The sequence below is a fragment of the Coturnix japonica genome, chromosome 5 (assembly GCF_054131305.1).
Source record: "Coturnix japonica strain WE chromosome 5, WE-NBRP24, whole genome shotgun sequence".
Classification (NCBI taxonomy): Eukaryota; Metazoa; Chordata; class Aves; order Galliformes; family Phasianidae; genus Coturnix; species Coturnix japonica.
This window is the reverse complement of record NC_140667.1, coordinates 33,815,831-33,833,206: the sequence shown is the minus strand read 5'-3', so window position 1 is coordinate 33,833,206 and position 17,376 is coordinate 33,815,831. Positions and strand designations below refer to the sequence as shown.

Sequence of the window (17,376 nt, the reverse complement as noted above, 5' to 3'; positions counted from 1 at the left end):
CTTCTGTCTTTCTCAAATCAGATTCACAAAGAAATGTCATTAGACTTCAAGATTATGGCAGGCTGCAGTACATACAGAAAAGAAATAAAGGTAAGGATTAAATGGAATTGTTTCTGATGAGAAGGAAAGAAATGTCTCTCTCTACACTTTTGTCTCATTTACAAACTGAAATATTCAAAGTTTGGTTGTAAATCAAATTGAAACAAGAAAGTTAGTATGCAGTAAATTTGGATGAACAATCTTTTTCAGTTTTAGTGATTAGATGTTTTTATTCCCCTAGATGGCCTTTACTTTCAATTAATTAAAAGATGGCATATGACCATTATCCAGCCAAATAGATAAAGGAAATAAATGTCATTCACCACATACTAAATCCTAGGTTGCATTCAGGTTTTATTTCTGTTAAAACTTCCAAGAGCTTTTCCTGCAGTTATCAGTCAGCTTCCAATTTTCTGGAATCAGAATGACTGAAATGGAAGAAAAATAATGGCAAAACCCAGACATAATACTATGGCTTTGAGGCTTGCAAGCAAATCCTTCTTGTCCTCTTGCTAGGCCCAATGTAGCCATGCAACTGTTCTTACTTCCCTCTTCCTCTCAGAACTACTGGAACAGTTCTGCAAATACCTAGCTTTGTCCAAATCCCTCTATTGTAAAAGTAGCCATACTGCTGCCAGACTGGGTATAACCCTGGAAATCCCATAACTCTACCCTCAGGTTGTCATATGTAAGCTAGCATTCTAGCCAAGGCCTATCTCACCCTGCCTAGCACAGGTAGCCAACAGAATTCTCCAGCTCTTGTATGGGTTATGTAAAACACCCATGAATAATGAAGGACAAAGTCCAGCAAGCTAAAGACACTAATAGTATTTAATACTCTTGGAAAGAAAACACATGCAGCAGCCCTGAACACAAAAGCATGAAATCTGTTCAGGAACTGGTAACAAGAAACAAACAACACACTTCCATAGTGGAAAACATGCATTCCTAGGGGATTCTGTAGCTTTTATATTTTCAACACACTTCAAATGTAAAATTTATTTCTCCATGAGTCAATTTCTACCAAAACAGCAATACCATTGATCCGTAGAAAAAGCAAAAACCACAGCTGTTTTCTTTCTCGACAAGTTACAGTAAGATTTCAGCTGATCCTGCAGTAACAACTGCCAAGAGGAAAAAGTGTTCATATTTCTTAAAAATCTTTTGATTATACTCTTAACCATTGAGATGTTCTCAAAGAGACTTTTGAACATTTCATCAAGAAGCCTGTGGGAAAAATAAGTCACAGCAAGCCAATAGGAAAGATGGTCCAGCTAAGAAAATCTTGAAACAGTACAATAATATAACAGCCAGTCTGTCAAACCTAATATACATTTCTTCCCCAAGCCCTTTGTCTAGAGTCTAGAGCTGCCTTTAATTCAATATCCTTCACTCCATAAATATATTAACCAAACTATAATGTTTGTAGAACATTATGACCAGTCTTGCCCACTGCTATTAATTAATTTCCAGCAAGATATCCTAAAACCTATGTAGACTCTTTAGCCCTCTTAGCTAAGGTCTGAGAGAGGCCACAGTTCTTATGAGCAGAACAGTCTTTCACTCCAAAACTGGACTGTAAGAATGACAAAATTGCTCACTGCAATAATTCTTTCCCAAAACATCATCAATACCTTCTCTTGAAGCTCATGGGAAAAATTTCTGAAGTGTAACATTGCTGATTATTTTAATTAGTATTATTTTAACAGTATCAAATGGGACTAGTAGATCAAAATAATTTTTACATCTCTCCTGAAGGTCTATTGTACTTGAATTTATAGAAATTATTATACAAAAACCCAGTTTTTCTCAGTTAATGTCAACTTTCTAATTTTTTTCTCTTAGGTAAGCATTCTGTAAAAATAAAGGAAGAGAGAAAAAATATTAATTTCCAATTAAGTTTCTTCAATTATCAGTACAGGCAACATAGGAAATGAAATGTTATACCAACTATTTTTAACTGATTCAAGGCAATTACACAGTAAATGTGAAAAGTGCTCATAGAGGAAAGCATCAACTCAGATGAAATGTGAAAGCATTAATACAGAAAACAAGAAATAAAACATGAATGAAGTGACTGAGGAAATAAAGGAAGAAAAAAGCCCTTAGTTAGCAATAACTGTGAGCAGGAGCAAGCAGCTTGCACACGGTGGGACTGCTCTCCAGCACAAACATGAGAGAGCTGAATAGAGAAAACCATCAGATTCAAAAAACCATTTGAAATCACACTCTTGATCCAAACTAAACTGCTTATATAGAGCGTGTCATAGAAGAACACTAAGACTTTTCTGCATATTGTGTGGAACAGAAAGGATTCAAACTCCTGAAACAGCATTCAGAAGATGATATAAAACAAGGCAATAACACTTATGTAGAAAGCAGCTATGACACTTCTATCACCAAGCACATATAGCTGTAGTAGAATTTTGTAGAACACGAAGGTTTGGATTGCTACTATAGACTGGAAGGTTGTAACATACTTAGCCAGCAAGGAGCAATTGGTAACTGATATATGGGTAGCTGAACAGCAAAACCAAGAACTTTTTAAAATGCAATGAGAAATTTCTATCGAAATAACAGATGTAACAATTGCCATAACCTATGGCTGATTCCTGTCTCCTGGCACCTTACACAATCCATGTATCAGTCAACAATTTCCTACTTAGTGCCAACTACTGCTTCAGGGAAGTCAAAATACTTTATCATCTTACCCCAGTGCAAATCTTTGAAGAAAACCACTAGCCAAAAATACTTGAACCTTTCCTGTAAATACAATTTCAAAGCAATAACTTTTTCAAAAGGAACAGATGCTTTGGGCAGTCTGAGTGTATTCCTCCAAACACGGCACACATGCAACTTTAAGAGCTCAGAAAAAATAAAACAAAGGGCCTTTGGAAAATTACATCCCTGAATATTTTCAAAACAGACTCCTAAGTACAATGCAACTGTACTTAAAAAATAAAAAATTAAAAAAAAAAATTCACTGGCAACTGGCCATACGCTACATTCATGTCTCCTGTGAATGAGTTTCTAATGAAGACTGTAAAATTTGGATAAAGCAATAAAATCACCATATTTCCTATTATTATTCTATTTTCAGTCTGTTGATTTCCTGAGCCTTTACTGAACACATCGCAATATAGGTCACAGTTTTCACCAAGGTAATGTAATTATAACCGTACAGTGTCTACTTCTAATTATACCACAGCCTATAAAAATTAGCTGAGTAATATCTTAGGGAACAGAGAAGACTGAGCATTCAGTTTCACCTACTCAAAAAAGTTATAATCTTCCCATCGAAACATGGGACACAAGACAGAGCTATTTAAACACAACAAATATCCTTTTCCATTCAGAAGCGAATGACAAATTGGTTAAACAAAAGATTATGAGTGAAAAACTTTACATTATCTAAGACAAAGAGTGAAAGAAACCAAATAAAGTTTTCTCAATATTCAGAAATCTACATCCACAGTTAGATTACAGCACACAGAAAAAAAAACTTACTATTTCAAACCAAAAGCACAGACGTCATACAATTCTTTTTAGAAGTTGAAAGCCAATGGATTCAAGAAAAAGAAAAATAGCCTTTACTGATAAAAAATTGCTAACTGATAGTTTATGGCTTTAGATATTTTCAAAGTTTTGTAAAGTTTTTCACTTCATGGCTGTCTTACCTCATTTATACTGGATGGAGAATTCAGGTATCAGCTTTGCAAAAAAAAAATAAAAAAATGACTGTTCCGTTTCTTTTCCTCAGCAAAAGGAATTACATGCAACCAGTAATTCAGAAAATAAGTGTCTGTTAAAAAGACAGCTAAGTAAGTCATAGATCATATGTAACTCATTTAATCTTCACAGCAAAGTCAGCAGCTTTTGTTTTGCATGCAACATAGCAAATTATCTGCTGCCTGTACCTGAGTGATTGTGCAGGTCAAGTATAGGCCTGTAAATTCTTCCCCTGCACGTTCGGAGGTACAGTCTTGATTTCTCAGCATCCAGATCTGCTGTATGGCGGCTAACTGAAATTTCAGCCAACACTTGTAGACTTGCAATTAGCAAGGTTATTTTGAGCAGTGACCTAAGTTCCAGCAGAATGTTTATGGCATTTTGACAGGAAGGAATCCAGTATGATATTAGTCACTTGGTAACCCCCTAGAGCTGATAGCAAAGGAGAAAGCCTCTAATTCAGAGAGTAAAAGTAAATATCTTCCCCCCAGCTAACTCTGATTTTTGCTTTGGACGAAATGGAACTGTTCCCTGTGTTAATATTAGGAAGTTAAAATTTATTTTAGGATCTGGTAGATCATCTGCTTGGAACAAATGTATTAATAGGAAGTCATGACTTCCCCACTGGAGTGATTCATCATTTACAAAATAGAGACTGTTACTTTTGTAATGCTAATATTTGTAACAATTATCTAGTATATTATGAATGAGAGAAGAAAACACTCCAGAGCTGAACTTACTACAGCTGGTCTCTGTCTTCTAGCTTCTATTTAGTTATTTTGAAGAGGGCTCCCTCTTCTGTACAGTGCCTTGGTTCCCCCCGCCATTTGCTCTGAATTCCTCCTAAATTCCCTGGCTGTCTAACTATTTCAAAGTCATGTCAAAAGGCTCAGTCATAGCTCCACACCCTCATTCATTGTTCATGCTCATTCCTCTCCCCCTTCTTTCCTCCTTTTTGTTCATGGATCATCTTTCTTGTTCCCACCCATTCTCATTCCTCCAATAGTGGCAGCTCTAACCTCTCAGATGCAGTCACAGCACAACCCTCCAACTGTCCCACATTACAGCTCAAACAGCCAGCATGCATGCACACAAAAAAACCAAGCCTTTCTGAAAGCACCAAAAGCAGAAAAACCATTAAAAGAGAGAGGTTTCTTTTAAAGGAGATTGTAAACACAAACAAGAAATTTCAGCTCCTTCACAAATCATTTAGTATTTTCTGTTCCTTTGAATAAAACCGTCCAAGGCAAAAAGTACTTTTAAGAATGAAGAAAATTGAGAGAAGTGGAAAAATAAAGGACTTCATCTTCATTTTAAAATATTCTATGCATACTGAACTACATACAAATGTGAGATGATAATGAAAATAATTAGGAACAAAAGCTGATTATTATCCCAGATATTGACATTTAAAATAAAGTATAGATGTCAGATGGAGTCTGCAGAGAAATGACAAGATTGGACACATGGAGTTGTAGAATAAGGCAATTGTTCATATACCTTCAATGTGACCAGAGCTTAAAGGAATACTGCAGTCACCAGAAATGGTGAGCTTAAGGACAGAATTATCATTTTTGTCACAGATACATCTTTGAATCCCTTTTACACATTATAATAAAACAAATATTTGAAAATATCCCAAAAGCATTACATTGTTAATGCAGGATAGTCTCAGCTACCAAGAACTTGTAATGAAAGTTAATGAAAAAATATATATATTTCTTTTTTAATATCTAGGAATAAAAAACATCTACCTTAAAATTCAAGCATTTTCCATTTCAGATAAATTCCTGAATATGTAAACATGTTGGATTCTGTAGGAATAAAATACAATTTAAAAAAAAATCAGAATATTTGATTGAAAAATGGAAAGAAAGATAACCACAGGGAAAATGCTTTGTTTTATAGAGTTAGATTAGGACCACAGACTTCAGGGTATAGGGCAGAAATCTAGTCTGAAGCAATGTTTCCAGAATTCACCACAGTTTCTAACTCAAAGATCCTTGGAGAATCTTGAATGGGCATGTTCTAACTTAATGAACTTAACTGATATTTTATTCTTAGATTGCTTATATTTTCCCATAGATTTTCCCTATGCCCTTCATAAGTCCTCATAAACAAAAAGTAAAATCACGAGAGTTAGGAGCAAGAGATAGATTAAAAGCAAAGTAGATAAATTCTACCAAAGCAGATTTTGCAATCTGAGTGTCATAATTTAATTCAAAAATCAATTTCATTTAACAACAAATCTGTTCCAAGTACTGGTCCTATTGAATGTATCCACATTTATTTAAAGAATTTGGAGAGAAAAAAAAAGAGAAACAAACAAACAAAAAAGTAAACAAATGCACCTGTGTGAAGCATAGAGCATAGACATTAACATTTCATTTTGGTTAAGAAAAAGCCAGTGATTACTGCCTCTGGCATTTTCATTACTATCTTTTAAACTCAGAATTACTCCATAACTAAGTCATTTTATTCACTGCATATCTATTCTGTACCCTTTGTTTCAGCATATCTTCCTTTGGCACTCAGTGGGGACAGAAGGTTTAGTCTGTTCCTCCCTACATTTTCAATTTTTTTCTTTCACAATGTAAGGAATAGCAGGCGTGGGACGCACACATTGGCTTTCTATTTCTTCATGCTAGTGCGTAGTGCATGCAAGTGCACAGAAAACAGATGAAGTACTTTTCAAGTTGAGCCCCCTATTAAAAAATCCTCAATGTGTCACCATGACAAAGTATGACTCTATATATTCAGAGAGATTTTTTTTTATGTGGAAGACTCTGAGTGAAGCCAGACTTTTGTTACAATATTTCATCACACACCTGAATAATAAAAAGCTGAGTAAGACTACTGCAGAGGAATGCTTTTCCTAAATTGCACTTGTAATATTTTACAGAGAATAAATATCCAGACAAATGACAGTTTTAGCTTTTGCCCTGAAGGATTTAATCATGCAAAACTCTAAGTATGGTCTTTCCTGAAATGAAAGGCTGGTTAAAACTGGTTTTCCTTCTCCTATTCAGAGTGACTGATTGTTACATTCCAGACATTTCTAGGCAATAGAATTACATCATTCATTTTTATTTTTATTTTTTTTAATGGAAACAGCTGTTACATCCAATATTCATGACCTTTAATTTTTCAATATCAAGTTATTCAGCTGCTCTTTCAGTCCATCTGAGCTGCAGTGAAATGAAACTGCACAAAAGCCCAAACAGTTTTATTTCACAATTAATGAATGCATGTATTGTTCCAAAGTAACAAAAAGAAAACACAGCTTAAGGGAAACACAGCATATGAATATCTTGGTCTTATCGCTGCATCAGTGGACTGCCAATCTCTTATTCACCCCACAACGAAAACCAGCACAGTATTCTGTTGCATAGTTCACATTACTTCTTACTAGGGTTTGATGTGCACAGCTGTATGCATTGTGTGTGAATAATTCTTATGGGACTTCATAGAAGGAAAAAAAAATAGGGAAAGCTCACACAGATTTTTAAGTCAGAGCTCATAAATTTCTGAGTATGTGTGCCAACTCATAAAAGCAGCATCTATTTGAGCTCCAGGTACAGCCTATATTCAGTGGTGGGTTTGGGGGTTTTTTTGTTTGTTTTGTCTGTGGGTTTTTGTTTTTGTTTGTTTTGTTTGTTTGTTTGTTTGTTTGGGGTTTCGTTGTTTTGTTGTTTGTTTTCTGCTAGAAAGGAAAACATGGATACATTTGAATAAAAGGAGGAATTTACCACATTTCTATGGTTAGAAAAATATTTAGACAATCATTAGCTTATCAAAGGAAATCAAGCAAAATCTATTACAGTTTAGTTAATACAACATGGGCGTTTCTCATATTAAAATGTTACCAGGCTGGATATTTTACATTACCAGGATTTTCTTATATTGTTGTCTTCACTTTCCCAGGCAATAATGTGCAGCACAAATGATAAAAGCATGTTTTGAATAAATTAAATTGTAAACAAAACACTAAAAGAAAACTAATAAAAAGTGAGGTTGCCCTAGGAACAGGCTAGAAGGTTTTGGGTTCCAGTAAAAGCCACTTTGCATCTCTCAGATCTGCATTATTTCAAGTGCTCAGTGGATGTGATAATGCTAACTTATGCTACACAAACAACTTAAAAATAGCATGTAAAAAATACTGGCGGTTCTGCCCATGCAGAACTGGAGAAGTAGTAATTCTATGATGTCTCTAAAGAAACTTCTTGGTTTATAGACACCCTCTACTCAAGCCAACCCATATTGCACTGTATCCCATTAACTCCATGGCCAGGCAGTTCTTTCTCTCATCTAAAGCACTGCAGAAAATGAATGTTTCTACAGAGTGTCGGTATAAGTATATATCAAATCAGCATATACATAATGCAAACATGTTTCCCTAGAGATTATCTATCCACTTTACCACTGCAAGATCAAGTATTTTTGTCCGTCTTATTACACAGTCTTCAAATAGACGTTAAGAAACAACTTGCACCTTGTTATGATGTGTTCATGTGAAAGCTTTTTTTGCTTACTTGTTTGCTCGTGTTTTGCCCGAGCAGTAAAAGCAGCCGCTGAAAGTTATGTTAGCTGTGGGAGCGCTAGGTGGTGCTGCAGCACAAGCACAGCTGCTTCTCTCATTTTACTTTCAAATGAGAAAGTTACGAAGCACTGTTACTAAAAACTGGTAGCACACAGATCCATTTTTATGTTTCGTTTCGTCAGAAATTCCAGCTTTCTAGGACGCCACGTTTTCTGTGTTTTCCTCACAAATATATTATGAAATTTAAAGGAAAGAAAATGGATGTAGTTCATAAATGCAGTACACTACATGCAATATCAATATTTTTTAAAACTTCTAATTTGTCTCCTTAAGGAAAGGATTCCTATACAGTGAACCAGGAAGAAAAATTACAAAGATTTTCCTACAATACTGCATGACACAAAATTTGTGACATGCAAAGCAATTGCTTTAATAGAGGCATAGATTAATAACGACATTTTAGACCTTTGTAGAAATAACACAGCATGGTACAACATTATAAATATGTTATTTCCATTCCAAAAAAAGCAAACACTCAAATGCACGTTACTAAGTTCCACATTTAAGTGATCTCATAGTTCAAGACCTACAAAGATGCACAATGATACCATATGCACATTTGCTGAGCTGTATCCTAAACACGCATTAATTCTTAATTTTTCTATAACCAAATAAAGATGCTTTGATTTCACATAACATTCTTGTTGTAACTTTTTCAATGGCAGGCAGACATCCATGCCCTGGCTGATTTTCATCTGCAGTTGGGCTCTGCAAGACTGATGTCTGCTTACATATAACCTTAAGAAAGTGGGGTCTCCAAAGAACACCTGAAGCACTGAGCAGTTTCAGTTTGATGGAGAATTCTGGAGGTATTATTGTAGATTCCTGACTTGCTTCTCAACTGCTATTCTAAAATACCTACATTTTTGTAAGTGTTAATAGCTGTATTTCTTAACTGAAGGACAAGGTATTCCAAGAAAAGCTACATTCATTCTGTTGTTAACAACTGAACCATAGTCTCTAATAAGGGAAGACGCAATATAAAGCATAACAACTCCATTAAAGTTAGCAAGACTGGATTCTACTAACACAGGCCAACTGCTGACCAGCTGATTTGCTGCACAAACACACCACAGTCTCACAAGAAATTCTGAAGCAAAAGCAAGTCCTAAGCTCTAAACATGGTGGGGTTTCTTTTTCTTTCTTTTTTTTCTTTCTTTTTGTTTTGTTTTATTTAAAATTATTTTTTTAATGTAATAAATATCTTTAATAATTTTCTATCCACATTTCTGTGTTCAAGGAAAATTCACAAAATAGGAGTCAAAAGGTCTACTAGAGTGAAACATAGCCCATGCACAGAGAATGGCACTGTCCTCCACTCTCCTGCTTTAATTCTGATATAGGAAGCATTCCTCAAACACATGTTCTGGCAGGTTCTTGCTCTCTGCACAGAACATGGCATTGGTCCATGTAAAGAAAGAAAGAAAACTGCTTTCTAAAATAGCAATTCAGCATGGTAGCAGATGACTCAGCAATGTGTTTCAGTGAAGGACAAGCAGGTAAAAGATGAAAAAGGACAGGAATCAGATATGAACTCTGAAAGAAGGAAATTGTGAGAGAAAGGGGATGAGCAGACATTTGCTCCTATTCCTTGTATGCTTTCCTGTTTAACTCCACATTAATTCCTCATGCTGAACTGCTGGCTGAGATTCATAAATAACATGGATGTTTAAGCTACTCTTTGAGGAGAAGATAGTATTTGTGTGGTTCATATGAAAGAATTCAAACGAGGCTACACAGTGTGTAACATCTGCTAATTAAATGCAATGTGACAAAAGTATCCATTGCAGGATATGATGTGGAAAAAAATAGGTACAAGAAGAGTTTCTGTAGCTGATAGTGGAATTAAAATTAATGCATAACAAACTGTTTTCTGTCCACAATTAAAACAGGCATCTGAACTTTCAGGAAGTCCCTGAAAGAATTCTTGATGATCTCACTAAATATATATTTTCTCCCGAGGTTTCATTACATCTCTAAGCAACACCATATGAACATTTTTACAAGCACAGCAAATGCAGCTATTGGCTTTTCTTGATGGGAAGGGGTGGAGTCCTGCTTCTTCACACTCCACAAGGAATAATCTGGCTAAAATCACTTCCTAGCCTCTGTGCACGCCCCACTGAAGAAACGCCTTAATTCTTCAGTCCTTAGCAATTAGTCCTACAGTTGCTCTGGTGCATTACTTTGCTGTTGTTCTCTTTCCACTTAATCATCTATTTCTTTGAAATTTTTGAACTTCATATTTCAAGTCACGTTATTTTTATTAATTAACTCTGCAGTAACTTCATGACAAAAGGAATGTTCAAAGCACAAGATAGCTCAGATGCTACTATGCCTATACAAATCATCTTTGGAAATATTCCTCTTCCTTTTACTGTAAGTCTAATGATGTGATGATTCTCATCAGTCCTGTACAGACTGTGAAATCCATACATTTGCCTAAACTCCTGGAACTAATTAACTTTTCTATCCATCCTTGCTTTTAAAAAAATTAAGGCCCAAAATAACAGCTGAAGAGCAAGTAAGATAATTCAGTTTAGTATTTCAGCTCTATGATTTTAGATCATAGCTGGCTCAGATTTTGCAAACTTCCATTTGATAACAATCTCCTAGCTGCAGTGCTGGGATATCATAACAAATTCCAGTCATACCTTTCACAGGAGGTGATGAAGTGGTGCATAAACCACTCTGTTCAGTGCACACAGTTAAAGAGCTTTAAAATAAATAAATCAATAAATTCTGTCCCTATTTTTCTAGAAGTTAAACAGATACTACTAATGTACCCAGACATACAGATACTTCACATCACTTGCAATATAACATTACTCCTTGAGTACAATTTTTACTTCCCCAGAAGAACATTAGTGATATTGTCAAGTCAGACATTTTTATCCTGTCACTGTACTAAATAGACACACAGGGAATAGGATAGCCCTTCAGTATCTATGAAGAACAAGAGACCGGTCATTGCATAACAGCTCTCCTTGTGGCAAAATGCAAGCACAGATATCTTACAAATAGAGATGGATTAAATGATGTTATAAATTCAGCAGGATCAAAAACTTTTGGTCAGATAAATCAGAAGAGTTTTGGAGGGAAAAACTAAAGCTGGTTGAGGAGTAAGTGGGTATGCAAATACCGAGGTAGTAGGGGCACCAAATCTCTTTAACAGTATTGTAAGCATCCTATATCTGTATATACATTTATGCACATACATGCCCCTAATAACTAGAAAAAATATTTCATTAAGTCTGATCAATCAGATTGGAAATGTGAACATAAAATCATAAATTTCTTACAATTTACCATAGAAACTCTAATCAAATCTGAATAATCTATTCCTTAGAAAGATTACTTGCTTTGTTGCCTTTTGAATATACATACAGTTTGTGCTAGGAAGCCCATGTACGCATCAGAGCAAAACAGATAAATGGCAGTACCCAAAGGAAAGACTCTATAAAGTAGTTTGATTCAAAACTTTTCTGACTTTTGTAATCACAGATAAGGGCAGATAAAGTTGTAAGGGAAAATGAAGATAAAAAGCAATGATAAAATGCAACACTGAATGTTGCAAGATGCATTCTTGGATTACACGGATTATGAAAAAAGCATTTAGTGCACAGTGGGAAAGAGAACTAAGAATGTACTAGTAGATTCAGTGGACTTTCATATCTTGCGAGAACTTTTGAAAGGTCTGTTAGAGTTTTGGATTGTGATGGTGTCTAATGTATTGCTGTTGTTATGCCTTCTGCATTATATGTTTTACCCAAAGAGAAACATATAAAAACAACACACCACAACAAAAAATCCTACTGGCTCTAAAGAAGCTATTATCTTCCTCTGGGGAGACACCTACAGGAAGAGAGTGAGCACAGAGTTTTAAGGGAGGGGTCTGGTGACTATGAATATCTCATTTTACTCACTGCTTCTGCTCATTCTGCTGTAAATGGTTCAGCTCCTGTTAAAAAAAGAAGCTGCTTCTCCTTTGTCTGATTCTGCACAATTTCACTAGTGACAGTTATGTGGAAGGCATTAAATAATTAGATCAATTTTTTTGCCTGTGCGTATGCAACAATGCTAATGATTCAGCTCAGGGAAGCATAAAAAAGAATCCAGCCGCATTTACAACTCTTTTCAAAAAACATATAGTATTACACCAACAGCATCAGTCAGACATAGGCCTGCACCTGTGCTTTTGTCCAGACTTGCCACTCAGTTCTGTTTGTTAGATGCAAGAAACAAGGCCTCCAGAAGATTTGAAGCAAGTCTTAAGAAAAACTCAGGGCTCAGAACAGCTCCCACTGACATGGGGTGTGGGCAAAGGCCACAGTAACTCCATCCTCTGGAAGGCACTCACACACAGTGCAGTCACAGGGTGGATATCATGCATCAGAGAACTGGGAAAACAGTCAGTGCCACGGAAAGAATATATGTGGTAAATGGGTGTGAGTATGCCCCTCTCTTCAGGCAACAACTCTAAAGTGTAAACACGGCAATAAAGACATGGAATTTACCTTTCCAGGTTAAGTAAGTCACTCTGTGTTGCTGTGTTTACTAATCAGTTGTGTGAATTAATTTGATTTACAAAGAAATCACATCAATTCACAGAAAGCTCTTTACCGGTTTACTATACTGAAAGCGATTTTCTTCTGAGGGAGAATTTCATAGAATCATACAATCATAGAATTACCCAGGTTGGAAAAGACCTTGAAGATCATCAAGTCCAACTGCAGCCTAACCATAGTACCCTTACTCTAAAAACCCTCTGCTAAATCATATCCCCGAGCACCACATCCAAACAGCTCTTAAAACACAGATACAAATACCCAAAATATTTAAAATTACAAAATAATGGAATTCATTTTATGTTTGTGTCACATTTCTGAAACATTCATATTGCATTTCTGACATTCAAACAGCAGCCATTCTATAACCTGAAATTTCTTCTGCCAGCTCCCTCATTATAAATATCCATCAGGTAATTTTAACAGTAACAAAGCAAACTGAAGAATTCCCTACATTTTGGCAATTTTCTGTGCCTATTTTTTGGCTGCTCCCTTAAGCATATTATAGTCATCTTAGATATCTATCATAAATTACGAGTATATTAGACTGAAGAAGTAACAAACCCTACCAATAAGAGATCAATAAATATGTCCACAAAGCCTACTAAAATATGTAAAGCAAATAAACAAACAAAAAAGTGAATATAACAACTCACTACATGGATCAAAAATAGATGCATGTTATAAAAGAGAATCATATTCTCCCTTCTAAACTATGTGCAGGCTCAAGGTAAACCTCATAAAATAAATGACCAGCAGGATTTATGTAGCATTGGTTTTTGTGTGCTTATGTTTTTATACATACATAGTTACACATGTATTAAGTTGATTATTTCAATCACAGTTAATAAAAATTGGCCTTCTTACTTTCAAAAGGGAATGATATAGTAACTCAGGTTTAATTTTACAAGCTGTCATTACTAACCCTTACTTATACCTTCAAGATAATATTGATTTTATCTTTTTTCCAGCAAATCTAGACATCAGCAGTCTAATTCTCACCACATAGGCAGATACTAAAGAATTCTTAGGATTTTATTACTTTGCACAGTGGCTTAATGTGCAACATTTTTCATCATACTTAAATTTTTTCATATAATTGTATCCAGTAAGCATTTGTGTGTGCATGAGATTAGTGTGGAGAACAGAGAAGACTAATAAGTAACATCTGTGCTGAAATTTGATACTTACTGTAATATTTCTCTAGTGACCATGGGCAGAGTACATGAGATCATATTTCTAAAGCTTGTACTAGCATATTTTAACATAGGAGCAATAAGAAGTGGGAAGACAATCATTACATTTGATCAATGTGCACTCATATAGATTTTTTCAAGTTCAGCAATAAGTATAGATATCTAAATGATAGTAAATTTTTTAAGTTTGGGCAGTGGTGTTTTTCTTTTTTAGTTGGTTTTCTATGTTTTTGGTTTTGATTGGTTAGGGTTTTTTGTTGTTTGTTTGTTTATTTTATAACAGACTTTTCGAACTAGATAAAGGAACAGAGTGGTTTATCAGTTAAGACTACTGCCAGTCCTGGCAAGTCCTAACAGCTTCATACCTAACTTTTAAACCTAACATTAACTTGACCATCATTTTCACCCTGTGTACTGACCAAGTAAGTGATCCACCAACATGCCCAACACCATCAGGACTATAAAACTATGTAAAACAGAATATAGCATTGGCTTCAATTTATGCTTGATAATATACAAACAAGGTGTTATAACAATTTTAAGAGACTCTGAAGAAGTAGTTTTGTTTCCCTTAGAAGAAAATTTATCCTAAAAGCTACAAAGACAAAATGAATGTTATAATAAAGATGAAAAAAGAATGCATTGTGTTACTTTTGTGAAGCATGTTGAGAATGTGTTAAACAAGTCACATTTTTTCCTTAAAACCATCAGTTTGAGCAAGACCATGAAAATACTATACAAGTTCTAAACAGCATGATTGTTTGATTTAGTAGACTTTAGAAGCTCAGACTTATTTCTGGTACTCCATGTTTTCTATTGCACCTTTCTACAAAACAGGAATATCTTTGGGCACTGAGGGGAAAAATAATATTAAAAAAACAAAAAGCACACTTAACTACTTAGCAAACAAGAAAAGCTGATATGCATGTGTCTGATGTTGCATACCCATAAGTGGTAGCGTCTACATGTCTCACTTTAGAGACAGGTAAACTGTCCTTCCCAGCATTTACACTAAAATGCCCAAATCAATACTGCTACTCCATCGAGCAGTTCAGAGGCAAAGAAACTAAAAATACAGCTCTTATACACCAAACTGTTTCCTTTGTGGATTGAATCTTGTTTACAAAGCATAGAAAAAACATACATAGAAGATAAACGCCAATATAGGAAGCCATCAAGCTATCATTATACCATTATAGACATGTTGGTCCATAGATCTAAGTACAGTAGTATGTCTTTAAAGATTCAGCGCTGAGCTACAGGTCACACATTTATAGTCAGATGTTTACTTTTATAGGAACTGATACTAACAACCACACATGGAAGCCATAAAAGTTTGTCAGAGAAACCCTTTTCATAAACACACCCAGAAATCTTCTCAGAAATACCTCTGTGAATTTAAGAATAATGATTTCCCATCATACATCTATGTATATCTCAAATTTGCATAGCAACACTTCACTTGAAGTATTCCAGGGTAATATATTTCCTGCAAGTGAACAGCTGAACAAAATTTCAGACAGCCTCTTCAGATAAGGATTCATTTTCATTTATCTGTTGTGTCAAACTTATGTCCATTCATCATATACACAACATATACACAACTTTCTGTAAGGACCAACACTAACATTTTCTGTGATCATTTGTAAAATACTACCAGTGATGATGTGGTAACACTGAATCATTATGGAATCATCAGATTACTTAGATTGGAAGAGACTTTAAGGATCATCCACTTCCAACGCCCATGCCATGGGCAAGGCTGCCATCCATGAGATCAGGTTGCCCAGTGCCCCATCTAACCTGGCCTTGGGGATTAGGTATCCTCAGTTTCTCCAGGCAGCCTGTGCCAGTGCCTCACCATTTTAAGCAAAGTCTCCTCTTGTCATATCACTTATCAGATTACATAATAAGCTATTCCCCTTCCTGCTTGTGTGCCTCCTTCAAGTATTGAAAGACTGCAATGAGATCTCCCCCAGCACCTTTTCTCAATATCTCTCCAAGTACTCCTACAATATAAAGTTGTCTATACAGTATAGAGACAGAACCAGACATCTGTTCACTTTGTTAAAGGTGGTTTAACTAGCTCAGCTGATGGGCAGTACAACAGAAGAAACAAAATATGTCATCACAAGCATCAGAATAATATGGCCACTGAGAAGCATCAAACCAAGTTGAGAAGAATGAATAGCCCTGTTTCTAATGTTAGGGAAAATCAGGTGATAGATGAAGTAATCCAGCAATGCTACTAGAATAAATGCAATTGGCATCTTTGTCCTTTTATGGGTCACAATAAAGGCAGGTACAAGAAATTAAAAAGGTTATTATAAACAATTTTGAAATTCTGATTTTTACTGTTAAAAGAAAATTATACGGAAAAAAAACTGTTGAAAGTACTCATACAAGTAATTTGGTCCAGCCTTCACTATTTGTTCAGTTAAAACAGCAACATTTAACATTTTTTACACAATAAAAGCCTACTAAATTCCACATAAGAGTATGAGAGTGAAATATTCATATAGCACTTTCATTTTATAATTTTGCAAAATGTTTGTAATGGAATAACTACAACAAAGGAATAAGCTGTATCTAATTGCAGATGCATTAGAAATAAATGTCTTTTAATATCTTAGTAATTCTTCATACTCATCCAGAGTTTAAATATGAAGAGAAAAGCAACTAAAAATTCTTTGGCCTCATAAGCGGAAACAGAGGTGGCTAAAGGATAGTGGCTACATGCCATTTGACTTCTATCCTAAGAAAATCATGTTGTTAGGAATCTGGAGGAAAGACAGAAGATCCATTAAATAAATGTCTGAAGTTGGTGAGGAATCCTGGAAAAGAGAATGTCTGAAATCTTTTAACTGGAAAGAGAAAAGATCAATGTCTTGCAAACATCTAAGACATTAAAACAGCACAGAAAGTGCTTGTTTGTTTACATGGCAACAAAAGATATGTAGTTCAAACTGCATGTGCGGTGTTGAAGTATTTTGCTCCACAGTAAGTTAATTGACATCTCATAAAAAGAAGCTTATGTCTGATTATCCAAAATGGCATCGCAAGCAAAATGAGAATTTTTCCAAAGCAAACAGTAAAAGCTAATAATGGGAGAAATGAAACACTAGAACCTTCCCTGAGAGGGTAAAGGAACCATATAGAATAAGCAGAAGAATGGCAAAATGGATCCAAGTCAGACCTCAGGAGGATTTCAAGAAGAAATTTTCTGTAAAAGCAAGAACTTGCA

General features: G+C 35.2%; 1 protein-coding gene across 4 annotated transcripts in view; it reads right to left on the bottom strand.

Annotated features, from left to right (window-relative positions):
* AKAP6 (A-kinase anchoring protein 6) overlaps positions 1 to 17,376 on the bottom strand; it is a 252,582-nt gene that overhangs the window by 182,396 nt on the left and 52,810 nt on the right. The window contains exon 1 of one of the 4 annotated variants that reach the window (XM_085549107.1): positions 4,509 to 4,610. The exons of 2 other annotated variants lie outside the window; for them this stretch is intronic. Coding sequence is in view for 1 of the 2 variants with exons in the window: in XM_085549106.1 (XP_085405232.1) it covers positions 3,957 to 4,037 (81 nt within the window). In the remaining variant the exon portion in view is untranslated. Of the gene's footprint in view, positions 1 to 3,956; positions 4,143 to 4,508; positions 4,611 to 17,376 lie in introns of those variants that run through there. One more of the 4 variants, XM_085549106.1, reaches the window with a different exon arrangement.